The sequence below is a fragment of the Hylobates moloch genome, unplaced genomic scaffold, assembly GCF_009828535.3.
Source record: "Hylobates moloch isolate HMO894 unplaced genomic scaffold, HMol_V3 SCAFFOLD_10, whole genome shotgun sequence".
Classification (NCBI taxonomy): domain Eukaryota; kingdom Metazoa; phylum Chordata; class Mammalia; order Primates; family Hylobatidae; genus Hylobates; species Hylobates moloch.
This window is the reverse complement of record NW_026652285.1, coordinates 25,834,068-25,858,713: the sequence shown is the minus strand read 5'-3', so window position 1 is coordinate 25,858,713 and position 24,646 is coordinate 25,834,068. Positions and strand designations below refer to the sequence as shown.

Sequence of the window (24,646 nt, the reverse complement as noted above, 5' to 3'; positions counted from 1 at the left end):
CTTATTTTGTACCAAAGACATGCATTATGATATTACATTCTCACGGTGACTGCATCAGGTAAGAATTATCAGCTCCATTTTACAGATGAGGAAAGTGGGCTTGGAGAGGCTATCACACGATTCGTGTCTAGAGCTGGGACTCTATCTGGTGGACTCCAAAGCTCTTTTCATTCCACCATGCTGTGTGCTCAGTAGGCAGAGTTCGCCAGGGTGTCTTGGGAAAACTGAGACAGGAGGTAAGAGTGGTGCTTTCTAGAGTTGGGATTTCAAGCCTTCTCATTGCCCATTCTCTACCAGCAAACTAGCCTCTTAACTCTTGCTATCTCACACTGGAGCTACTGGCCTGGGGGTGCTGCGAAATATCTCAATTCCAGCAGGCGGCACTGTGAACCAGACACCAGCCCAGCGTGGATGGCGCGCGGGAAAACCCGCGAGGTGGAGCCACAAGGAGCAGCCAGGGAACCACGTGTGGGGGCGTGGCCACCCTGGAAGAGGGCGGGTCTGTCATTCAAGCCCCGCCCATCATTTCAGGCCTCCCCTCCCGGTGGGCGTGCCCCGAATTCTCTCCCCGAGAGACACGCGTGGGCCGCTCCCCTCTGGGAGGAGGGCTGCCCAGAGGGGTGCGGGTGTCGCTAGCGGCCCCTCCCCGTGTGGGGCCACGTGGCGAGTGCGGGCCGAGCCCGAGGGGAAGAACCTGGCCCGTGGGGAGGTGGGGAGGGACCGAAACGGCGCTGAGCCGAGCCGAGAGCTACGGGGTTCGGAGCAGAGGCGGCGGCAGCGGCAGCGGCAGTAAGAGGGAGGGGAGGAGGCAGGCGGGCGCATGGGGCGCCCCGGCCCCTCCGACAGCGCGCCCCCTCCGGCCCCGCCGCGCTGAAAGCTCCCCAGCGCCGCGCCTTGAACCCACGCCCCGGGGCCATGCCGGTCATGAAGGGGTTGCTGGCCCCACAAAACACCTTCCTGGACACCATCGCCACCCGTTTTGACGGAACGCGTGAGTGGGACAGAGGTCGGGGCTTGAGGTTCGAGCTGGGGGCCAAGTCTCCTCGGGGCCGTCTCGGGTCTCCTGGACATGGTGAGACCCGAGGCGAGGGGGGAGAATGGAGGTGCGGTTCTAGGAACTCCCAAAGCCGCGGTGCAGGAACAGGGCGGGGAGTGCCCTGCGAGGGGAGGAGGGGAAAGGGCCGAGAGCACGGGGGCCAAGGTTAGGGAGTGTGACTCGAGGCAGAAGAGGCTCTTTGTGCCGCAGAGCGGAGGAGGGGCCTTTGGAGCCGCCCGCTCACGGGCAGAGCTGTGCTGGGGGCGTGTATGGGGGTATCCGAGACACAGAAGTGGGGCAAAGTGGCCGGGCATTCTGGGGTCTACTCCCAGACTCCAGCTCCCACTACCTCCAGAAAAAAAGGAGAAAAGATCAGACTTCAGCAGGACCTAGTTTGGATTGAGGTCGCGCGCCCCCAAATCGTGGGGCGTCAGTGTCTAAGGTGGGTGAGGCAGGAGGAGGGGAGCGGTCTGTGCGACGGTGGGAACTCCCAGTTCGCCCAGCGCAGCTTGGGTTTCAGGTTCAGGACCTTGGACAGCCACATCACTCCTTCCCCGCCTCTTCTCCCGCCATTCCCTCTTCCCACTCTGGAACCCAGAGATTCCCCGCCCTCACCTCCCCCAACCCCGCCATTCCCTCGGGAACCCTGGCCGGGATCTGGATGGTGGGGGAGCGGTACCCGAGGGCGGAAACTGAGCCGCGGGGCCCTACCCTCTTCCCCGCCCCCCTTGTTTCCATAGCGCCCATCACCGGGGCAACAGGCCTTGGGATGGAAGAAGGAGGCTGTGCCCAGAGCCCCGTGCCTCCCAGGCACCTTCAGTGTCCCCATCAGCCTCCCTGCCCCCAGACAGTCATCCCTCCTAGAGCACCAGGACTGGTTGTGTCACAGGCCCCATCTCTTAGCTGAGTCTCTGTCTCTGGATGGCCCACAGGAGTCCCCCTGGCCTCCCACCTATTGGAGCTGGAGGGAGACAGCTCGGGTTCTGCTGCTGGGGGGTGCTGGAGCTATACGCTCAATGCCCTCTCCCGTTAGACTTTGAGCACTGGGGCAGATCCCCTGAAAGCAGCTACAAGAATGCTAAAAAGTGGACCTTCCCTGGAAGGCAGGGAAGGAGGACAGCACTCATCACTGTCTGCCTCCACACTAAGGAGATCTGTGAGTTTGGATAATCTCTGCCTTTTGGTTTCCTATCAATAAATGGGTGTGGTGTCATCAGAATCTCTGCCCTGCTTACTCTGTAACAGGAAGAAAGCCAAGTGAATGTGGGGGAAAATTTTCACCTTCTCAGAGTAGCACTTAACCATGTGCTAGGACTTGTTCTCCCCAAGTTAACTCATGTAACTCTCACAACGATCATGTGAGGAAGGCCTATTATGCCCTACTTTGCAAATAAGGAAAGCTCAGGCACAGAAGAGGTCATCAACTTGCTCAAGGTCACACAGTTAGTAAGTGGCAGTGGAGGGTTGCAGGAGCCCAGGCTCTTACTCACCATGCTATACTGCCTTCTACAGTGACAGCTCACCAGCTGGAAGGCGGGGGGGATGGATGGCATGACCTTCTGGGGTCCTTCTCCAACTCCCCGTTAGACCCTGCTTAAGTCCTGTCTTAAGTTCTTGTCTCTTTGCTCCATCTTCTCATATTCTCAATTCAGAATATCCCAAAGTGGAGTCAGGAGCAACATGGAAACCTGGGAAGCTTCTGGCTCTGTGACTTCTAACCCCAACTTAGAGGAAGTGCTGCCCACCTGGAAGCTAGCTCGCCTACCAGCCTTGACCTGACCTTGACCTCTTCTTCCCACAGACAGCAACTTCCTGCTGGCCAACGCACAGGGCACACGGGGCTTTCCCATCGTCTACTGCTCCGACGGCTTCTGCGAGCTCACAGGCTACGGTCGCACCGAGGTCATGCAGAAGACCTGCAGCTGCCGTTTTCTCTACGGCCCAGAGACCAGTGAGCCAGCCCTGCAGCGTCTGCACAAAGCCCTGGAGGGCCACCAGGAGCACCGCGCTGAAATCTGCTTCTACCGCAAGGATGGTGAGGGGGCCCACCCCACCCTGCAGCTCTGCCTAGACCCCTAGCCTTATCCAGAGGGCACTGGGCACAGTAGGAGTCTGAGTGCTTGTCCCCACACTGCCACAAGCTGACTGTGATGGAGCGTATCCCTGACCTCTCTGGTCCTGGGTTCCCCCATTTGAAAGATGAAGGAATCGGCTGACAGAATCTCTGAAGTTCCTTTTGGTTCTTGCTTTGCCAAGCTCTTAACTATGTCTAGGAGGATGAGGGGGATGAGAAGAAAGGCATGCCACGGGGATGCCCATGCTCCTCCCTTCCCTCTCTCTATGCCTACAGGCTCGGCCTTTTGGTGCCTCCTGGACATGATGCCCATCAAGAATGAGATGGGGGAGGTCGTGCTGTTCCTCTTTTCCTTCAAGGATATCACTCAGAGTGGAAGCCCAGGACTTGGCCCCCAAGGAGGCCGCGTGGACAGTAATCCCGGTAACAGCAAGTCTGGATGGGCCGTGTGAATGGTCAGAAGCCCTCGCCTAACCAGCCGCAAGGGATGTGCCCCAACGTATCTCTGCACCTTTCTTCCCAACAGAAAACTCTCTTGGTAGAAGGGGAGCCACCTGGAAATTTCGGTCTGCCAGAAGACGGAGCCGTACTGTCCTACGCCGACTGACCGGCCACTTTGGCCGCAGGGGCCAGGGAGGCATGAAGGCCAATAATGTGAGTCCCATCCCCAACCCAACATCTCCCAAGTCCTCCAGCCTTGATTCTGAGGCACCCCTGCCACTGTCTCCCCGCTTCCCTGTCTGTCTGGTGTCCCTCCTTGGCTTGCTCCTCTGCCCACCCATTTCCCATATACTACTCTCTGCTCCATCCTATATCCTTCCCCAATACCCTTCTATCCCTATCTCCCTCATTCCCTTAGGTGATTGACATTACTTTGCTCCGATGATGTCACATTGCTCTAGCAGCAATGACCTCACCTGCGCGGGGGTGATAGGGTTATACCATGGGTGGTGAAATTGCAAGCTGCTATAGTTCTAGGGAGAAAGCCCTCATTGCAGGCCTGGCATCTAGACCTGTGTACCACCTCCTAGGATCCTGACCAAGCCAGGGGATTGAGTCCCCAACCCTCTGTTAGGGATACAGGGAATGCGGTGAGCTATGCCAGCCTCTGCTCCCTGCTGGGATATACCCAGCCCCCACTGGGCCCCCAGAACCCAAGAGGAACTTAAGGGAGAAGTTAGTGACCCCTCAAGCTAGAGCATGTGCTGATTTGTCATAGTCTTCTTCTCAAGTAGGATGAGTGTTGGGCCAGGCACAGTGGCTCATGCCTGTAATCCCAGCACTTTGGGAGGCCACGGCAGGAGGATTGCTTGAGGCCAGGAGTTCTAGACCAGCCCGGGCAACATAGTGAGACCCCTTCTCCAAAAAAAAAAAAAAAATTAAAAATTATCTGGAGGCCAGCTCAGTGGCTGATGCCTGTAATCCCAGCGCTTTGGGAGACCGAGGCAGGTGGATAACCTGAGGTTGGGAGTTCAAGACCAGCCTGACCAACATGGAGAAACCCCATCTCTACTAAAAATACGAAGTTAGATGGGCATGATGGCACATGCCTGTAATCCCAGCTACTCAGAAGGCTAAGGCAGGAGAATCACTTGAACCCGGGAGCCGGAGGTTGCGGTGAGCCGAGATCGCGCCATTGCACTCCAGCCTGGGCGACAAGAGTGAAACTCTCAAAAAAAAAAAAATTATCTGGGTATGGTGGTGCATGCCTATGGTCCCAGCTACTCTGGAGCCTGAGGCAGGAGGATAGCTTTAGCCCAGGAGTTTAAGGCTGCAGTGAATTATGATGGTGCCACTGCACTCCAGCCTGGGCACAGAGACCTTGTCTCTAAACTTAAAAATGTAAAAATTAAGTTGGGTGAGTGTCAAGCCTTATAAGTATCCTTGACAAGACATGATTGGTTCAAACAGGGGCCTGGGGCTGGGCACAATGGCTCACGTCTGTAATCCTAGTACTTTGGGAGGCTGAGGTGAGTGGATCACCTGAGGTCAGGAGTTCAAGACCAGCCTGGCCAACATGGCGAAACCCCGTCTCTACTAAGAATACAAAAATTAGTCAGGTGTGGTGGCATGTTCCTGTAGTCCCAGCTATTTGGGAGGCTGTGGCAGGAGAATCACTTGAACCCAGGAGGCAGAGGTTGCAGTGAGCTAAGATCTCGCCATTGCACTCCAGCCTGGGCAAAGAGCAAGACCCTATCTAAAAAAAAAAAAAAAAAAAAAAAAAAAGAGGAGGCCTGGGAAGTACTTGGCAGGAGAAGAAAATGTCAGGTGTCAGCCTCTGTGCCCCTCTCCTGGCCTTCTATCTCCTTTCATTCACGGTCGAAAGTGCCCTTGCAGTGCCCACCTGCTCCCTTTCCCCATCCCCTGCCTTTCCCACCCCCCATCTTGGCTCCTCTTTCCCTCAAGTGTCCCCAACCGCCACCCCTCTCCCCTTAGAACGTGTTTGAGCCAAAGCCATCAGTGCCCGAGTACAAGGTGGCCTCCGTGGGGGGGTCTCGCTGCCTCCTCCTCCACTACAGCGTCCCCAAGGCCATCTGGGACGGCCTTATCCTCCTTGCCACCTTCTACGTTGCGGTCACCGTCCCCTACAACGTCTGTTTCTCGGGTGACGATGACACCCCCATCACTTCGCGACACACCCTTGTCAGCGACATCGCCGTGGAGATGCTCTTCATCCTGGGTCAGACCCTCTGCCTCACCCACCCTGGCGGGTCGGCTGGGGGGATCCACTTGGCCAAGCCTCACCCACTCCTGGGGCCCACATGACCCAGGCATTCAGAGCCCCTCCCTTTCTGCATCTTTAAGTCCCAATGGCCCATGTGTCCTGCTCCCCGCAGCCTTCAGCCTTGTGACCTGTCCTCCCTAAGGACCAGCCAGAAGCCCAATCTATCACTCCATGCCTGCCTCCTCCTCCAGTCTGGGTCTCCAAAGCTTGTTCCCAGCTTTCTCGGTTTCTTGACCCCTTGGCCAAGGCCCCCCAGTAATAGCCTCTTGCACCCCCAGATATCATCCTGAACTTCCGCACCACCTATGTGTCCCAGTCCGGCCAGGTGATCTCTGCTCCTCGTTCCATTGGCCTCCACTACCTGGCCACCTGGTTCTTCGTCGACCTTATTGCTGCTCTGCCCTTTGACCTGCTTTACGTCTTCAACATCACTGTGGTGAGTGACCTCCATCCCACCATCCAGCCCAACCTCCCAACTTCAGCACAGCATCTTCCAGGAAGGGATTGACCCCAAACCCAGATATGCCCCTTTCCATCAATCCATCTGCAGATATTTATCAGGCACCTGCTCTGGGCATAGCCCTGTGCTAGGTACTGGGAGGATCCCGGAGGGTCTGTGATCCTGGGGAGCTCAGCTCACAATCTCCGAGGGAAGCTGAGACAAATGAAAAGCTAACTGTGGCTACCAAGGCGGCATTGGTCTGATGCCAAATGAGTGGTACTTTTCACATTTTTATTTAACAAACAACTGATGAGCATTTAGCTGTCTGCAAAGCACTGTGTGGGGCATGGCCACTGTGGGGAAAAGGAACAAGGATTCAGCCTCTAAACAGCTAAACTGGTGAGGGGGCAGGAATGCCGCAGAGCACATCAGTGACAGAAGAGGTGAATGGGGGTGGAAGATGGGGCCCGGGTATGCTACAGAGGGGCTGGGCTGACCTTGGAGTTCCAGGCTGGAACATGAGTGTGTGTAAAAATGATCTGAAGTCTGGCCAGCACCTGGGAAGCAAAAGCGCCCTTGTTGGGCAGAGGCTGGAGGGGTCTGGGAAGGTTTCCTGAGGGAGGCGGGAGTATAGCTAGACCTTAAAGGGCGAGTAGGATTTAGCTGGTAGGAGATGAGGACAGCAAGCATTTGGGGGAGCATAGTAAACCTAGACAAGGAGTTAGAGGCTGTGGGGTGAATTCAGAGGCAAAGAATGCCAGGACCTGAGTCCTCACAGATCCCTGGGGACACTCTGGAGGTGCCCTGAGTGGTCATCTGTGGCCCCAGCCAGCAGATAGTAGGTCTTCTCAAGTCCAGGGTGGGGCAGTGCTACCCCATGTCCCCAGGCCCCCTTGGGTGTGGGGTGGGGAAGTGGGGAGCAGTTTCCTTGTGTGCTCTCTCCCTGCACTCAGCTATAGCAGGAAACCACCTACACGCAGCCGAATTTAACTAGCCGCCAACGGGCTGTGGGCCTCCTCTCCTGGCTGTGCACACGTGTGTGCACGCTCCCACACACGTGCATGTGTGTACGTCTGCCTCGAGGCTCTGAACATTCTGAGCAGATCTCCCTACCCCTCCCCAGGAGTGCGCCCACCCCTCTATGCCCACCAGGCACCATCAGCTGGGGAGTGGGAGACTGCAGAGAGCCCCCTGCCCCTCCTCTCAGGTCCCTTTGGGAGCACGTTACAGTTCCCTACGTTCTTTCACACTCGTCAGCACATGGGAGCCCCACGGGGACCCTTCAGGGCAGATCCTTATCCTTTTTCAGAGGTAGGTACAGAGGCTCAGAGAGGTTCAGTGACTTGCTGAAGGTCACATAGCTAGCAGGGGCAGGCAGGAGATTAGAACCAGGTCTCTCCACCCTGGGCAACAGGTGAAACCCCATCTCTACTAAAACACAAAAAATTAGCCGGCTGTGCTGGCGCATACCTGTAGTCCCAGCTACTCCGGAGGCTGAGGCACAAGAATCGCTTGAGTCCCAGAGGTGGAGGTTGCAGTGAGCCAAGATCGCTCCACTGCACTCCAGCTTGGCCGGGCGCAGTGGATCACCCTGTAATCCCAGCACTTTGGGAGGCCCAGGCGGGCAGATCACGAGGTCAGGAGATCCAGACCATCCTGGCTAACACGGTGAAACCCCGTCTCTACTAAAAATACAAAAAAGTTAGCCAGGCATGGTGGCAGGTGCCTGTAGTCCCAGCTACTCGGAGAGGCTGAGACAGGAGAATGGCATGAACCTGGGAGGCGGAGCTTGCAGTGAGCCGAGATTGAGCCACTGCACTCCAGCCTGGGCGACAGAGACTCCGTCTCAAAAAAAAAAAAAAAAGAACCGGATCTCTAAACTTCCAGTCTAGTATTTTTTCCAACATACCACCCTGCTTCCCAGGTAACCAGGGCCCCTGAGTGGATGGTCTGGTGAGATAAGGAATACCACTGGGGGCCAGAGAGAGGTAGAGCAGAGACAGAAGATGAGCAGGCACTGGCAGAGCTGCAGACTTGAAGGAGCCAGGCCTGAATATTCTAGTCCAAGGAGAATGACAGGAGTATCCCTAAGAGAGTGGGGCCCAAGGGCAGCTGACTGAGGGAAGCCCTGAAGAACTCAAGCTTTCAGTCAAGGGCTCTGGGAGCTGGGGGCAGGCATTAAACCCTGGTGAGGGTCCATGTGGAGGAATCAGAGCCACCTCCTTTCCAGTTCCTTCACCTAAAATTAGAGAAAAATTGCACGAGGTGGTCCAGGAGCAGTGTAGGGCCAGGGCTGTGGGGAATGTTCCTGGAGGGGCAGTGAGGTGCTTTCATACCAAGTTCCCCAGGCACTGCCCCAGAGCCTCCAGTCCTAGCTGCCAGGCTGCTCACACCCAGAAGATAAGCCCTGCCCATCTCCAAGATTGAGGGGCTAATCAATATTGATAACCACCATGCAGATGGTACTTCGGGTAATATTAGTGAATATGGGACACTTACTAGGTACCATTATCTCCGTCAACCCCTAGCACAGCCCAGGCTCCCTCAGTCCCTGCTCTGCTGCCCCCTCAACTCTTCTGCTCGACTCTTCATCTACAGCCGATCCACAAGAGGAAGTGTCCATAAGCCTCCCCCAGCCCTCAAGTCCTTGCCTGTCCCCACTCCACTATGCTTCTCCATGTCTTGAAGGGGGGTCCCCATCACAAATGCTGCCATCGCTACTGGGGCTCTGCAGAGACCGTTGCCTATCCCCGGACTCTGACCAGGGCTGGCTCCCCTACCATCTCCCAGTGCTTAATGGCCGTAGAGCACAAGGTGGACTGTGGTGTCAGTTAGCCCAGATGCCTACCCTGAGTTCCAGCTCTATCATGCCCTTGGTCTGTGACCTTGAACAAGTCATTAGCCTCTCTGAGCCTTAGTTCATTCATCTGCAAATTGGGAATGATGATGAGAATTGAACTAAAGGTATAAGAGTGTGTGTGTGTGTGTGTGTGTGTGTGTGTGTGTGGTTAAATAAGGATTACAAATGCTTAGCACAGTGCCTGGCTAAGCACATAGAACGTACTTACTAAGGCTGGGTGCAGGGGCTCACGCTTGTAATCCCAGCACTTTGGGAGGCTGAGGCAGGTGGATCACGGGGTCAGGAGATCGAGACCATCCTGGCCAACATAGTGAAACCCTGTCTCTACTAAAAATACAAAAATTAGCTGGGGAGGGAGGCTGAGGCAGCCTTGAATCGCTTGAACCTGGGAGGCAGAGGTTGCAGTGAGCCAAGATCGCGCCACTGCACTCCAGCCTGGCTACAGAGCAAGACTCTGTCTCAAAAAAAAAAAAAAAAAAAGTAATTACAAAATGTTAGCCACTGTTTGTTTTATTGTTATTATTCCCTTCCTGCTGCATTCCCTGGCTACTTTCTCAGGACAGCAAGGATGTCTTTCCTGTTGCAGCCTCCCCTGGCTCCAGGGTGTCTGGTGGGAAGGCCCTGGGAGGGGACTCTGAGGGCTCGGAGGAGGTGTGCCTGCTGACAGCCTCCCCCGCCACCTTCCTGCAGACCTCGCTGGTGCACCTGCTGAAGACAGTGCGGCTGCTGCGGCTGCTGCGGCTGCTGCAGAAGCTGGAGCGGTACTCTCAGTGCAGTGCTGTGGTGCTCACACTGCTCATGTCAGTCTTTGCGCTCCTTGCCCACTGGATGGCCTGCATCTGGTATGTCATCGGGCGCCGGGAGATGGAGGCCAATGACCCGCTGCTCTGGGACATTGGTGAGCCACCGACCCCAAACTTTCACAGACCACCTGTCCACCTGTACCATCCCCAAGCTGATGCCTCCACCAGTACCCACACCCCTCATCCCATATTCCTCTATCCATCCAACAAACATGCGTTGAGCTCTTTCTGGATCAAGCATGGGAATATTGATTTGCAGACAAGGGCTCTGTTTTGGGGGGCAGGTTGGGGGGAACTCACAGCCTAGCGGGGGAGCAAGACCAGTGATAGTGAACAAAGTACAACGCAGGAAACACTGTGAGGGTGGAGGGGTGTGTTTCAGGCAGAAAGAGCAGCGCGTGAAAAGTCCCAGAAAGAGCTTGGCATCTCTGCCCCCATCAATCCCTCTTTCTCCAAGCTTCATGGCCATGTGCCAGGAGACAGTCCCAGGCCCTTGGAATCCCTCTGAAAGGCCTGTCAGATGCCAGGCATGGTCCTGACACCTCCCTTTCCTTTACCCCACACCTAGCCCACCATATCAATACCACCTCTCAAATGTCCCGTGAATCTGGCCTTTTCTCTCCATCCTCTCTGCCCCTTCCCAGTCCACTCCACCTCCCTTTCTCACCCAGGCCTGTGCAATAGCCTCCCTACTGATCTCCCAACCCCCTTCTCATCCCCCCCACAACCACCCTCCTCACCACAGCCAAATGGGTGTTCCAGGATTCAACGTTGACCTGCCACACTCCTTCTGAGATTCCTTCAGTGGCTTCCCACTGCCCTCCAAATGAAGTCCACACTCACTGCACACCCTGGGCAGCCCTGTGCCCCCTCTCTCCCCACCTGCCTTCCCGTTCTCCCGTGCTCCCTGCACTGCAGCCACACCAGACTCTCTCCTGGATCCAGGACGTACTGCTTTCTCACGCTGGGCCTGGAACATGTTGTTTTCCTCTCTGGAATCCTCCCTCTTTTGTCTTCCCTCTCCACCTAGATGGATTTTCTGTTCCCTGCCTCACTTAGAACCAATGTTCCTTCAGTTCCATGTGTCTCAACCAAAATGTCCTGTCCTAAGGAGCGTGCCTTCCAGGCACCATGTCCAGAACCCCCAACTGCCAATGGGTTGGCTTTCCTTAACCTGTTAGGATTCTTAACACACCCTATACAATACTTTCCTTCCAGGAGCTCACCTCCCACCTGTAATGATTTATGTCACGTCTCTTTCCCCTCCAGGCTATAGGTTCCACCAGGGCAGGGTGTGTTTGGCTGGGTCAATTCCCCAACACTTTGTATACAGCAGGTGCACCATAAACTATTAGAAAGTTTCAGGAGCCTTTGAACACTCAGCAATGTAGTGAGTTGGCAGCCTTGGAATGCAACTGTAACCAATGCACCATGGGGAGACACAGGCCCAGGCCACTCCCCACATTTCCTGTGCCAACCTGTGTATAAATACTTGCCGAAGGTCAAGCGTAGGTGGCTCAGGGAACCCTGGTTCTCCACCGCTGGCACAGCCAGGGTTCCCTGCATCCGTCCACCCTGCAGGCTGGTTGCATGAGCTGGGCAAGCGTCTGGAGGTGCCCTATGTCAATGGCTCGGTGGGCGGCCCATCGCGGCGCAGCGCCTACATCGCGGCACTGTATTTCACTCTAAGCAGCCTCACCAGCGTGGGCTTTGGCAACGTGTGTGCCAACACCGACGCCGAGAAGATCTTCTCCATCTGCACGATGCTCATAGGCGGTGAGGCCAGACCTGCCACACCTCAGTGGGGCCCTGCGAAGCCCAGCGTGCACGGGGAAACTGAGGCCCAGAGAGGGCAAGACATCTGCCCGAGGTGTCTACCCAAGTCCAGACAGTCACGCATTCATTCATGGACGTTTCCTGAGTGCCCACTATGTGCTGGCCCTGGGGATGCCACAAACAGGAGTGGCCTCTTGCAAAGGGGATGGGAAACCCAGGTTCATGACCTAATGGTGGGGAGGCCTGAGAGGAGCATGGGGTGTTACCCATCTCTGGACCACTCCCTATTCCCCACCCTTAGTCTAGTGCCTGGCACCCAGTAGGCACACAGGAGCCCGCTGGCTCTTGGTCCAGGACAGGGTGGGTTTGGGAGCTGGGGAGGTGGCCAGAGGGGTGGCCGCCCCTGACAGGCCCGCTGCTGCTACTGCAGCCCTGATGCACGCGGTGGTGTTCGGGAACGTGACAGCCATCATCCAGCGCATGTACTCGCGCCGCTCGCTCTACCACAGCCGCATGAAGGACCTCAAGGACTTCATCAGTGTGCACCGCCTGCCGCGGCCGCTCAAGCAGCGCATGCTCGAATACTTCCAGACCACGTGGGCCGTCAACAGCGGCATCGACGCCAACGAGGTAGCGTGCAGGGTCTCCCATCTTGCCCTCGCCCTCCGCGTGGCCCTGCAGTGGGGTGGAGAAGGGGTCGCTGCCCCCGTGGCTTAAAACGGAGGCAGGCCGAGTGCAGCGGCTCACACCTGTAATCCCAGCACTTTGGAAGGCTAAAGCGGGCAGGTTACTTGAGGTCAGGAGTTGAAGACCAGCCTGGGTGACATGGTGAAACCCTGTCTCTGCTAAAAATATGAAAATTAGCCAGCTGTGGTGGTGCACGCCTGTAATCCCAGCTACTAGGGAGACTGAGGCACGAGAATCACTTGAACCAGGGAGGCAGAGGCTGCAGTGAGCCAAGATCATGCCACTGCACTCCAGCCTGGGTGACAGAGCTAGACTCTGTCTCAAAATAAATAAATAAATAAAATGGAGGCCCCGAGCGCGGTGGCTCACGCCTGTAATCCCAGCACTTTGGGAGGCCGAGGCGGGCGGATCACAAGGTCAGAAGATCGAGACCATCCTGGCTAACACGGTGAAACCCCATCTCTACTAAAAATACAAAAAATTAGCCGGGCATGGCAGCATGCACCTGTAGTCCCAGCTACTCAGGAGGCCGAGGCAGGAGAATGGCGTGAACCTGGGAGGCGGAGATTGCAGTGAGCCGAAATTGTGCCATTGCACTCCAGCCTGGGCGACAGAGTGAGACTGTCTCAAAAATAAAAATAAGCCGGGCGCGGTGGCTCACGCTTGTAATCCCAGCACTTTGGGAGGCCGAGGCGGGTGGATCACGAGGTCAGGAAATCAAGACCACGGTGAAACCCCGTCTCTACTAAAAATACAAAAAATTAGCCGGGCGTGGTGGCGGGCGCCTGTAGTCCCAGCTACTCGGAGAGGCTGAGGCAGGAGAATGGCGTGAACCCGGGAGGCGGAGCTTGCAGTGAGCCGAGATCGCGCCACTGCACTCCAGCCTGGGTGACAGAGCAAGACTCCGTCTCAAAATAAATAAATAAATAAATAAAAATAAAAATAAAAAATAAATAAATAAAATAAAAGGGAGGCAAACAGGGCCCAGGGGGGTGAGGTATTGTTCACAAGGGCACACGTTCACCCAAAATACAAATTCTTGTTTCTTTTTTTTTTTTTCTTTTTTCGAGAAGGAGTCTTGCTCTGTCCCCCATGCTAGAGTGCAGTGGCATGCCCTTGGCTCACTGCAACCTCTGCCTCCCAGGTTCAAGGAATTCTCCTGCCTCAGCTTCCTGAGTATCTGGCATTACAGGCACCTGCCACCATGCTTGGCTGATTTTTGTATTCTTAGTAGAGACGGGGTTTCACCACGTTGGTCAGGCTTGTCTCGAACTCTTGACATCGTGATACACCTGCTTCAGCCTCCCAATTTGCTGGGATTACAGGCATGCACCACCACAGCTAGCCAAATTCTTGTTTCTTTGCACTTGAATATGGGAATGAAAGAGCTCAGGGCCCAGCTGATGCGACTCTCCCTTCTGCCAACATTTCCTGAGTGCCTGCTTTGGGCCAGCCTTGGTGCTGGGCACACAGAGCTTAGAGATGATGACACAAGGCCCTGGCCCTCAGGGAGACCCAGAATGGCGAGGGAGGCAGAAAGATGAACAGAGAGTGCAGCGGTGAATGGGGCTGTAAAGGAGGGATGTCAGTGCCTTCTGCCTTTGGGTCCTCATTGTGCCTGGGTGAGGAGGAGTCAAGGAAGGTGGCAATCCCAGGTAGAAATGGCCTTAGGGACACATGCCAGAAGTGATGGCACAAAAAAGTAGAGTGAGCGCTTTAGGGAACTGAAAGCGGCTCAGTAAGCCTGCAGGAACAGGCATGTGAGTGCTGCGGAGGGAGAAGGCAGGGCAGGAGGGCACGACATGGGCTGGGAGGCAACAGGCCCAGCTCAGGGATGGCCTAGAATTTAGATTTTATCCTGCATAATATTTAGGCTGGGGAGTGGTGTGGGGATCTTGGAGGGAATGGATTGGTGAGGTATCTCTGAGGATGGGATCTGTGGAACATGGTGATCTCCTGCTGATTGCAGGAGAGGAACTCAGAGTGACTCCCAGTTTTCTGGCTTAGGCCAAGGGTGGGGATGGAGGCGTAACAGGGGGAAGAAGGGCTTTGGGATGAAGGTGAGAGTCCCGGGTCAGACCAAGAGGAGAGTAAGGTGCCTGGGGGAGGTCCAGAGGGAGGTTGCCCAGTAGGTAGATGGGAATCAGCTCTTGGCTGGGTGCGGTGGCTCATGCCTGTAATCCCAGCACTTTGGGAGGCAGAGGCGGGCAGAGCACCTGAGGTTGGGAGTTTGAGACCATCCTGGGCAACATGGTGAAACCCCGTCTCTACTAAAAATACAAAATTAGCTGGGCGTGTTGGTGCGTGCTTGTAATCCCACCTACTCGGGAGGCTGAGGCAGGAGAATCACTTGAACCTGGGAGGCGGAGGTTGCAGTGAGCTGAGATCGTGCCACTGAACTCCAGCTTGGGTAACAGAGCGAGACTCTGCCTCAAAAAAAAAAAGAAAAAAGAGATCAGATCTGGACCCAGAGTTAGGGCTCAGGGCACTCGGTGGGGAAGCCATGGGGCCAGTTGCCATGATGCAGGGAGAGTGTGGAAAGTGAGAGTCCAGGGTATTGGCCGAGGAGGAGGAGCCTGGGAGAAATGAGGAAATGAGCAGTGGGAGAGGTGGGAGGAACCAGGAGGAAACCCCTCACAGGAGCCCAGGGGGGCCAAGGGGAGAGTTCAATAAGCCAGGGTGGCCAAGGGGCTCCATGTGAGGATGTGAACATGGAGTGTGGCCATAAGAGGTCATTGGTAGTGCCCATGGTCTAATAACAACTCTGCATTTTACAGACTGAGATACAGACTGGGATACTGAGGCCCAGCGAGCGGAAATGGGTTGCCCAAGGTCCACAGGGACTTAGGAGCTGAGCTGACTCCTGACTCCCAGTTGAAGGCTTACCCCCAAGGGATGGCTTCTGAATGATGAGGTTAAGTGACCAGCATGTAGCCACAGGCAGGGAACTGATGGGAGAAGACCTGGTCTCTGCCCCTGAAATTGGGCTGTGAGGTTCACGCAGCCAGCAAAATTGAGGTTAGACACGGAGGTTGTACTGAAGGTCTGGAATGAGTGACTTCAAAGCAAGGGCAAGAGGAATTCTCTCTTTGAAGACAGCTCAGCACATTTGTAGACTCAAGTAGTAACTGCAAGGGGATGGCCAGAATGACCTATGCCCCTTATGCAGTTACTGCGTGACTTCCCAGACGAGCTGAGAGCTGACATTGCTATGCACCTGAATCGGGAGATCCTGCAGCTGCCGCTGTTCGGGGCAGCGAGCAGGGGCTGCCTGCGGGCCCTATCGCTGCACATCAAGACCTCGTTCTGCGCTCCGGGCGAGTACCTGTTGCGCCGTGGGGATGCCCTGCAGGCACACTACTATGTCTGCTCCGGCTCACTTGAGGTGCTCCGAGACAACATGGTGCTGGCCATCCTGGGTAAGGACACCGTTACCCCCTACTACCTACCCCGGAACCACCCCCCGCTCCCCCGGCCGAGGACTTGGGAATGGCCAGGATTCTAGGAAATAGGATACCCCTCACGGATACCTATAGTTCCTGCTGAGGAGTACTCTCTCAGTCCCTCCGCCCTGCAACCATCCCCTTTTGACAATTCCCCTCTGATTCTCCCCTAATCCCCTTGGGCATCCCTCAACCCATCAACCTTTCCCTGCGACTGTCCCCCAGCTCAATTGATCCTTTCCTATTGCTCCATTTCCCAACCCCATTGACCTTTCCCCAGTGACCCTAAACTCCATTCACCTTTACCCTCTAACTGACCCGACCCCTCTGGCCATTGTGATTTTTATCACCCAATTCCATTGATCATTCCTCTGGCCCTACTCGCTCCCACTGACTGTCTCCCAACCTTACCAGTCATTCTCCACTGACCTTTTCCCAATTCCATTGGTTATTTCCACCAATCCCATTGACTGGCTCACCTTCAACCATCCTTCAAACACACTGACCACCCCTCAAATCCACTGAGCATCTCCAGCTGATATCCTTTCATTCTCACTGCCCCAGCTGACTGTCCCCATCCCTTACCTACAGGGAAAGGGGACCTGATTGGAGCAGATATCCCTGAGCTGGGGCAGGAGCCTGGGTTGGGAGCAGACCCAAGCTTCGTGCTGAAGACCAGCGCTGATGTGAAAGCTCTGACCTACTGTGGCCTGCAGCAGCTGAGCAGCCCAGGGCTGGCTGAGGTCCTGAGGCTCTATCCTGAGTATGGGGCTGCCTTCCGGGCTGGCCTGCCCCGGGACCTCACCTTCAACCTGCGCCAGGGCTCTGACACCAGTGTATGTACACCCCTGATGGCCGCCATCCTTCCAGAGTGCCTTCCTCCAAAGCAGACCTCCCCAGCCTGAGAGTCCCATGAACCTCCCTCCACCCTAAAAACATCATGCCTGAAGCCCAGGCACCCTCCTCCATTGCCCCTTACCTGCCTCATACCTTCCAACCCCGCTGACACTACACTGGCCATCACCCAGGCCCCTGGCCGTCTCTCATCACCTTCTACTCCCAACTCTACTGCCCTATCTCCTGCTGACCACCCCTCAGCCCCACTTGAGACTCCTGACTCCTTCAAAGGACCCTCCCTTTGTTTTTGTTTTTTTGTTTTTTTGAGACAGTCTGGCTCTGTCACCCAGCCTGGAGTGTAGTGGCGCGATCTCAGCTCACTGCAACCTCCACCTCCGGGGTTCAAGTGATTCTCCTGCCTCAGCCTCCCAAGTAGCTGGGATGACAGGTGTGCATGCCATGCCTGGCTAATTTTTGTATTTTTAGTAGAGATGGGGTTTTGCCATGTTGGCCAGGCTGGTCTCGAACTCCTGACCTCAGGTGATCCACCCGCCTCAGCCTCCCAAAGTGCTGGGATTACAGGCGTGAGCCACTGTGCCCAGCCAGGCTCCTCCCTTTAGAAACAACCCCCTCATGTGTTCCTCTTTCAAGCCCCTCTCTGGACGGGTCATCATGCCCTGGGGCTTCCTCTTCTTCTCTCACCAAATGTCTCCTGAGTCCACTTTGTTTTAGGCTCTGGGCCGGGCCTGTACATTACACCTTGGGCCTTGGTCTTTTGCTGCTTTTCAGTCTCACTTTGCTATGCAGTGTTTGTTTGAGTTAGAGATGTAGTTTCTGACTCAGCTCCACAAAAGACTCCACATTCTCAACCCCATAACACTGTTGGGTGGGACAGGTAGGGGCTGCGCTATGGCCACCGGAAGGCAGGAGTCAGCTTGAACTCTCCTATGTCCCCACAGGGCCTCAGCCGCTTTTCCCGATCCCCTCGCCTCTCCCAGGTAACACCCACTTCCTGGGTGGGATTGAATTGCCCTGGGGAGAGGGTGAGATGGGTAGCAGCATCCCCCTTTCCACGGATGGGGAGCTACATCCGCTGGCGAAGGCTCTTACTTAATGAAGGGGTCTGTTGTTCACTGTCCTGCGACATCAGCTGCCCCCTCTGCCCGCAGCCCCGCTCAGAAAGCCTTGGCTCCTCCTCAGACAAGACGCTGCCATCCATCACAGAGGCCGAGAGTGGCACGGAGACTGGGGGTGGTCCCAGGCCCCGACGGCCCCTCCTGCTGCCCAACCTCAGCCCAGCACGGCCTCGGGGCTCCCTGGTCAGCCTTTTGGGCGAGGAGCTGCCCCCATTCTCAGCCCTTGTCTCCTCTCCTTCCTTATCCCCATCCCTGTCCCCTGCCCTGGCTGGCCAGGGCCACAGCGCCTCCCCTCACGGCCCCCCCAGGTGCTCTGCTGCCTGGAAGCCCCCTCAGCTTCTCATTCCCCCACTGGGAACCTTTGGACCTCCGGACCTCAGTCCCCGGTGAGACGCCAGCCTCCCCTGCTTTCCCAAAACCCCTACTGGCTTCCAGAACCTTCTCTGGGCTCTATCCCCGGCGTTCCAAACAGTGCTCCATCCCGTCTCTGCCCGTGTGCCCACCGCACCCTTCCAACCACAGCTTGCAACCCCAACCCACTTTGACTGCCGCTCTTGCTCCGCCCCCTGGCACTGCTGCCCCCAGTCCCCCTCTGTCTGCTCTGCTCTGGCCCTTACCTTCACCCCATAGTGCTGATGAGCACTGCCCTGTCTCCAGGATAGTGGATGGCATTGAGGACTCTGGCAGCACAGCTGAGGCCCCTTCATTCCGGTTCAGCAGGAGGCCTGAGCTGCCAAGACCCCGCTCCCAGGCGCCCCCTACAGGTAAGGGCCAACAGTGGACTTCAACCCTGTCATCCATCTGCCCATCCACCTGTCCATCCATCCCATATGCAGTAGGGGCCTACCATGTGCCAGGTGCCATCCTGGGAATACACAGATAAAACAGACCTGGCCCACGCTCTTGGAGTGAGTCTAGCAGAGAGACACCTCTGTACACAGATAAACAATTCCAGATGCTAAATACCATGACAGACAAGAACAGGACTCTGTGGTAGTAGGGGAAGGTGCCCACTCGACTTCCTTCTAGAGGAGGGGATGCTTGGGTTGCTTCTTAAAGGGTGGGTGGGATCTTGAAGAGTGGAGCAAAACAGTTATTGAGCTGGGCATGGTAGCTCATGCCTGTAATCCCAAGCACTTTGGGAGGCTGATGAGGGTGGATCATCTGAGGTCAGGAGTTCGAGACCAGCCTGGCCAATATGGCAAAGCCCCATCTCTACTAAAAATACAAAAATTAGCCAGGCGTGGTGGTGCACACCTGTAATCCCAGTTACTCGGAAGGCTGAGGCAGGAGAATTGCTTGAACCTGGCAGACAGAGGTTGCAGTGAACTGAGAGCACACCACTGCACTCCACCCTGGGCAACAGAGTGAGACCCCATCTCAAAAACAAACAAACAAACAAACAAAAAAACGGTTGTTGAAAGGCATGAAAACCAGAGGGATGTTGTGTTCAGACACCAAAGAGAAGCTCCGTACCAAGATGGGGTAAGGGGCAGGATGAGGCTGGAGAGTTACACAGGGGCTCAAAACCAGGCTGAGGAGTTTAGGTTTCCCATCTCACAGACCCTAGAGCTTTGTCTCCCCCTGCTCTTCGCCTGCCCAATGACAGGAGGATTCCAGCCCAAGTTATAGGCTCAGGTATTAATGCTCCATGAACTCACCTGCATCCCTTCACCCTGCAGGGACCAGGCCCAGCCCAGAATTGGCCAGTGAGGCTGAGGAGGTGAAGGAAAAGGTTTGCCGGCTGAACCAGGAGGTGGGTTGGGGCTAGCTCAGAGATGCGCCTGATATAACAGCATTTCAGATCCGACACAGTGGCTCACTTGAGGTCAGGAGTTTGGGACCAGCCTGGCCAACAGGACGAAACCCCATCTCTACTAAAAAATACAAAAATTAGCCAGGCACTTGTAGTCCCAGCTACTCGGGAGGCTGAGGCAGGAGAATCGCTTGAACCTGGGAGGCAGAGGTTGCAGTGAGACGAAATCGCGCCATTGCACTCCAGCCTGGGCGACAGGGCAAGACTCTGTCTCAGAAAAAAAAAAAAAAAAAGAAGAGCTATTCACGCTAGCTAGATGACCTTGGGCAAGTCCCACAACCGCTCTGAACTTAAACTTCCTCATCTAAAATGGGGAAATAGTAATATGTGCTTCCCAGAGTTTTAAGGATGAAATGAGAGTGCATATGTGCCTGGTCCAGTCCCTGGCATGTCGTAGGCACTCAGTACCAGTTGGTTCCCTTCCTCCCCAACTGGCTCAAGTTTTCCAGCCTGATAAGAGGATCCCTTCTCCCTCCACCACTGTAGGACTCTCTCCTGCATAGGCCCCACCTCTTTCCCTTAACCCAGCCAGGGATAATGAGTGCTAAGCAGATGCGGGGGCAGGGGACAGGGAGGCTGAGAGGCCTTCAGGCCTGGGGCACCTGGATCCAGATGTCTGAATTCTGTCCAGGAAGAACCTAGATTCTATATGCTGAGGCGCATCCTCTGCCTCCTCTCCAACGGATCTCAGAGTTGTCACCACAGAGCAACCAGGCCCAGCCCCTGGGAGCCGGCCTTCCCTGTGTTCTGATAAACATCGCGCATCCCAGAGGGGTGGTGCCTGGGCTGTTTCAGGCCCTGGGGCCTGGGCGGGGCTGGCGCTTGTTCGGCAAGCTTGAGGGCAAGTCCACTCAAGGCCTCAGGCATCCCTCAGTTCTAGGCCAGTGGTTCCCAAACAAGTATCTGTCAGAACTACCTGATAGGCCGGGAGCGGTGGCTCACGCCTGTAATCCCAGCACTTTGGGAGGCTAAGGTGGGTGGATCACGAGGTCAGGAGATGGAGACCACCCTGGCTAACACGGTGAAACCCTGTCTCTACTAAAAATACAAAAAAAATTAGCCGGGCGTGGTGGCACATGCCTATAGTCTCGGCTACTCGGGAGGCTGAGGCAGGAGAATCGCATGAACCCAGGAGGCAGAGCTTACAGTGAGCCGAGATCGCGCCATTGCACTCCAGCCTGGTGACAGGGTGAGACTCCATCTCAAAAACAAAAAAAAAGAAAAAATAAAAAGAACTACCTGACAACCTATTAAGTGCAGATTTCTGGGCCTCTTAGGATTGGGAATGTCTGGGGCGGAGCCCAGAAATGTGCCTTTTCAAAAGTTTCTCAGTTGATTCTATAGTCGCTGAAGTGTGAAAAGCACTGATAGAGACCCTTGAGCTTGGGCGATGGGATCAGCTGAGAATAAGGCTGTCACTTCACAGATGTGTGGCCTCTTTGAGCACATTTTTTGACATCTTGGGAAAGCTCGCAAGTGTGTGTGTGTGTAGGGGAGGAATAGCAATATCTGCTGTCCCAATCCTTTCTGGAAAGAGACTGGGGCATTTTCCATCTAGGCAAAAATAACCTTCATCCTGCCTTTTTCCCAGGGTGGCCATGAGCAGAAAGTGGCTGCGAAAGAGCTTTGTAAACTGGAGAGGGGGGTGCACCTTGTTATTACTGTGGCACCTGTGAAACAACTCGATGTGTTTTCAACAGATCTCTCGTCTCAATCAGGAGGTGTCTCAGCTTAGCCGGGAGCTGCGGCACATCATGGGCCTGCTGCAGGCCAGGCTGGGTCCCCCAGGCCACCCAGCAGGCTCCGCTTGGACCCCAGACCCTCCTTGTCCACAGCTGAGGCCACCATGCCTCTCTCCTTGTGCGTCCAGACCACCACCCAGCCTCCAGGATACTACGCTTGCTGAAGTTCACTGCGCAGCCAGTGTGGGGACCATGGAGACAGGGACTGCGCTCCTGGACTTGAGACCTTCCATATTGCCCCCCTACCCCTCAGAGCCTGACCCTCTGGGACCCTCTCCAGTGCCAGAGGCCTCACCCCCAACCCCAAGCCTCTTGAGGCACAGTTTCCAGTCCAGGTCAGACACGTTCCACTGACCCTGGCCCAGGGCCCAGGCCTGTCTGGGGTGGGCGTTGCCGCTCACCACTCAGGGAGGACCTGGGCCCCTTGGCTTCCTGCCTTGGGGTCAGCAGCCACCAGCTGGCCTGGTTGGCTCTGGATTTCTGGACTTTTTAACCAAGCGTGGTTACCTCTGACGCTATTCCCTTTTCCAAACCTTCCCCAACCTCCCCCTCTGTGAGGGGAGCCACCTGAGGGCTGTGGAACCCAGCAGGCATGAGATGAACCGCAGTGCCCATTGGGCTGGGCAGATGAGATCCTACTTTCTCCCCAGGACCTGGAGGCAGGTAGAGATGGGGGAGCAGAGGGGATGGGCAAGGGACCCAGCTCCAGCCTAGGACATGAAGGCAAGACCAGGCAGGATCTTAGCGTCTATAGCAAGAGAGACAGGTTGTAGGATTTTGCTTGAAGATAGCTTAGTGGTATTGTGAGGTCTTCTGCCTCAGCCCCTGGGTCTCTGCTGAGGACCTTAAGAGCAATGTTACCTAGAGAGGGGTAGGTTTGAGATGTTGCTTGGAATTTGAGCAACCCATGATTCTTAGGCTGCCCACCATGAGCCCAGGCTGGAGAGACTCACCTCATCCCACAGCCCACGCAGGAAACAAATGGATGGCTCCAGATATGTACTCTTCGGCTCTCACAGCATTATTTTCAAAATATGAGTTAGTTCCAATATTAAAAATGAGACAGGGCCAGGTGCGGTGGCTCACGCCTGTAATCCTAGCACTTTGGGAGGCCAAGGCAGGCGGATCACCTGAGGTCAGGAGTTCGAGACCAGCCTGACCAACATGCAGAAACTTCGTCTCTACTAAAAATACAAAATTAGCCGGGCGTGGTGGCACATGCCTGTAATCGCAGCTACTCGGGAGGCTGAGGCAGGAGAATCGCTTGAACCCGGGAGGAGGAGGTTGCAATGAGCCAAGATTGCACCACTGCGCTCCAGCCTGGGCGACAGAGTGAGACTCTGTCTCAAAAAAAAAAAAAAAAAAAGAGAGAGAGAGACAGGTTATATGGTTATATAGGAATCCAGTTTCTCTACAAAATGTAGCACTGGGCACAGTGGTTCATGCCTGTAATCCCAGCCCTTTGGGAGGCCGAGGTGGGAGGATTGCTTGAGCCCATGAGTTTGAGATCCGCCTGAGCAACATAGCGAGACCCTATCGATCTCTATAAAAAAATATATATTTTTTTTATAGAGACAGAGTCTCTCTCTGTCGCCCAGCCTGGAGTGCAGTGGTACAATCTCGTCTCACTGCAAGCTCCACCTCCCGGGTTCATGCCATTCTCCTGCCTCAGCCTCCCAAGTAGCTGGGACTACAGGTGCCCGCCACCACACCCGGCTAATTTTTTGTATTTTTAGTAGAGACGAGGTTTCACCATGTTAGCCAGGATGGTCTCGATCTCCTGATCTCGTGATCCGCCTGCCTCATCCTCCCAAAGTGCTGGGATTACAAGTGTGAGCTACCGCACCCAGCCTATAAAAATATTTTTAAAACTAGCCAGGTGTAGGCTGGGCATGGTGGCTCACGCCTGTAATCCCAGCACTTTGGGAGGCCGAGGAGGGTGGATCACCTGAGGTCCGGAGTTCAAGACCAGCCTGACCAACACGGAGAAACCCCATCTCTACTAAAAATACAAAAATTAGCTGGGCATGGTGGTGCATGCCTGTAATCCCAGCTACTCGGGAGGCTGAGGCAGGAGAATCGCTTGAACCTGGGAGGTGGAGGTTGCAGTGAGCCGAGATCGTGCCATTGCACTCAAGTCTGGGCAATAAGAGTGAAACTCCGCCTCAAAAATAAATAAATAAATAAATAAATAAAAATTAGCCAGGTGTAGTGGTGAGTGCCTGTGGTTCCAGCTACTCCAGAAGCTGAGGTGGAAGGATGACTTGAACCCAGGAGTTCAAGACCAGCCTGGGCAACATAGCAAGACACCCCCCTGTCCATCTCTATAAAAATTATAAAATTAGCCAGGTGTAGTGGTGTGTGCCTGTGGTTCCAGCTACTCTGGAAGCTGAAGTGCGAGGATCTCTTCAGCCCAGGAGGTTGAGGCTGCAGTGAGCGGTGATCACACCACTCACTGCACTCCAGCCTGGGTGACAGAGTGAGACCTTGCTCAAACAAAACAAAACAAAAAAACAAAACAAAAACAACCTCAGGACATCAGGCTACCGTGGGCTAACATTCCATCTGGCAGTAATTGGCAATCAGCTGGGCTGGGTGGCCACTGTCCTCTTTAGATGGGACCTGCTCTGCACTCTACTTCGCAGTCACCACCTTTCTTGATCATCTCCCGACACCCAGCTAGCTTCCCTTGTTTGAAATTTTTGTCTGGTCTCTGTGGGTATTTGACTTCTCAAAACTTGAGTGTCCATCAGAACTACCTGAGATCCTATTAAAATGCAGATTCTGCCAGGCCCGGAGGCTCAAAAAAATAAAAAAATAAAAAAGCAGATTCCTGGGCCTCACCCAATTTGGAATGTCCGGGGTGGAGCCCAGGGTTTGGGTTTGCAACCCCTGCCTTACCTAACAGTGTGTTCCCAGGTCCCTGTGCCCAACAGGTGCTTTTTGGGCCCAGTAATGTCTGCTTCTACTCCTAGGCGTGGGTCTGTCAACATCTCTGTTTCTGTCTCTCTGCAGGCTGTCTCTCAAGGTGGTCTCTTCTGCTGCTAGCAACTCAAAAATCCCCACAGCACTCCCTATCCTTTCCCTGACCCCAGACCGCTGCCAAGCCTGTTCTCCCCCATTACAACATGGTCTCACTCAGGGCCTGGACTGCTCCAAAACTCGCCCAGGTCTCCAGCTTTCCTCTACCACCCAACACCCTGGGCTCACTTTTGGATAGGAAATAAACTCTTTATTTTTGTAGTTATTGGCTCTGGGTGTTTCTGGGG

General features: G+C 55.2%; 1 protein-coding gene across 3 annotated transcripts; it reads left to right on the top strand.

Annotated features, from left to right (window-relative positions):
- The first annotated feature begins 751 nt into the window (after positions 1–751).
- On the top strand, positions 752–24,620 carry KCNH4 (potassium voltage-gated channel subfamily H member 4). Of its 3 annotated transcripts, none has more exons than XR_004249763.2 (17): positions 752–991; positions 2,838–3,071; positions 3,387–3,533; positions 3,637–3,764; positions 5,547–5,790; positions 6,114–6,271; positions 9,828–10,035; positions 11,522–11,716; positions 12,147–12,346; positions 15,573–15,822; positions 16,438–16,682; positions 17,643–17,681; positions 17,853–18,205; positions 18,477–18,583; positions 19,502–19,575; positions 21,336–22,040; positions 24,393–24,468. XR_004249763.2 is itself a non-coding variant. In XM_032163646.2 (17 exons), the coding sequence occupies exons 1-17, from the start codon at positions 916–918 to the stop codon at positions 24,595–24,597; spliced, it is 3,240 nt and encodes a 1,079-aa protein (XP_032019537.1). In that variant the 5' UTR covers positions 752–915; the 3' UTR covers positions 24,598–24,620. The 3 variants fall into 3 exon arrangements, 2 of the variants coding, with proteins under 2 accessions (XP_032019537.1, XP_032019538.1); XM_032163646.2 differs by having other exon boundaries at positions 21,336–21,712; positions 24,393–24,620; XM_032163647.2 differs by lacking the exons at positions 19,502–19,575; positions 24,393–24,468 and having other exon boundaries at positions 21,336–21,501.
- Positions 24,621–24,646: the final 26 nt, after the last annotated feature.

What these genes read in the sequence shown, in the direction of transcription:
- KCNH4 (XM_032163646.2), top strand. Translation starts at nt 916, where the DNA reads ATGCCGGTCATGAAGGGGTTGCTGGCCCCACAAAACACCTTCCTGGAC. An exon ending in CTGCTTCTACCGCAAGGATG is followed by an intron (nt 3,072 to 3,386) that starts GTGAGGGGGCCC and finishes CTATGCCTACAG; the next exon opens with GCTCGGCCTTTTGGTGCCTC. An exon ending in GGAGATGCTCTTCATCCTGG is followed by an intron (nt 5,791 to 6,113) that starts GTCAGACCCTCT and finishes TTGCACCCCCAG; the next exon opens with ATATCATCCTGAACTTCCGC.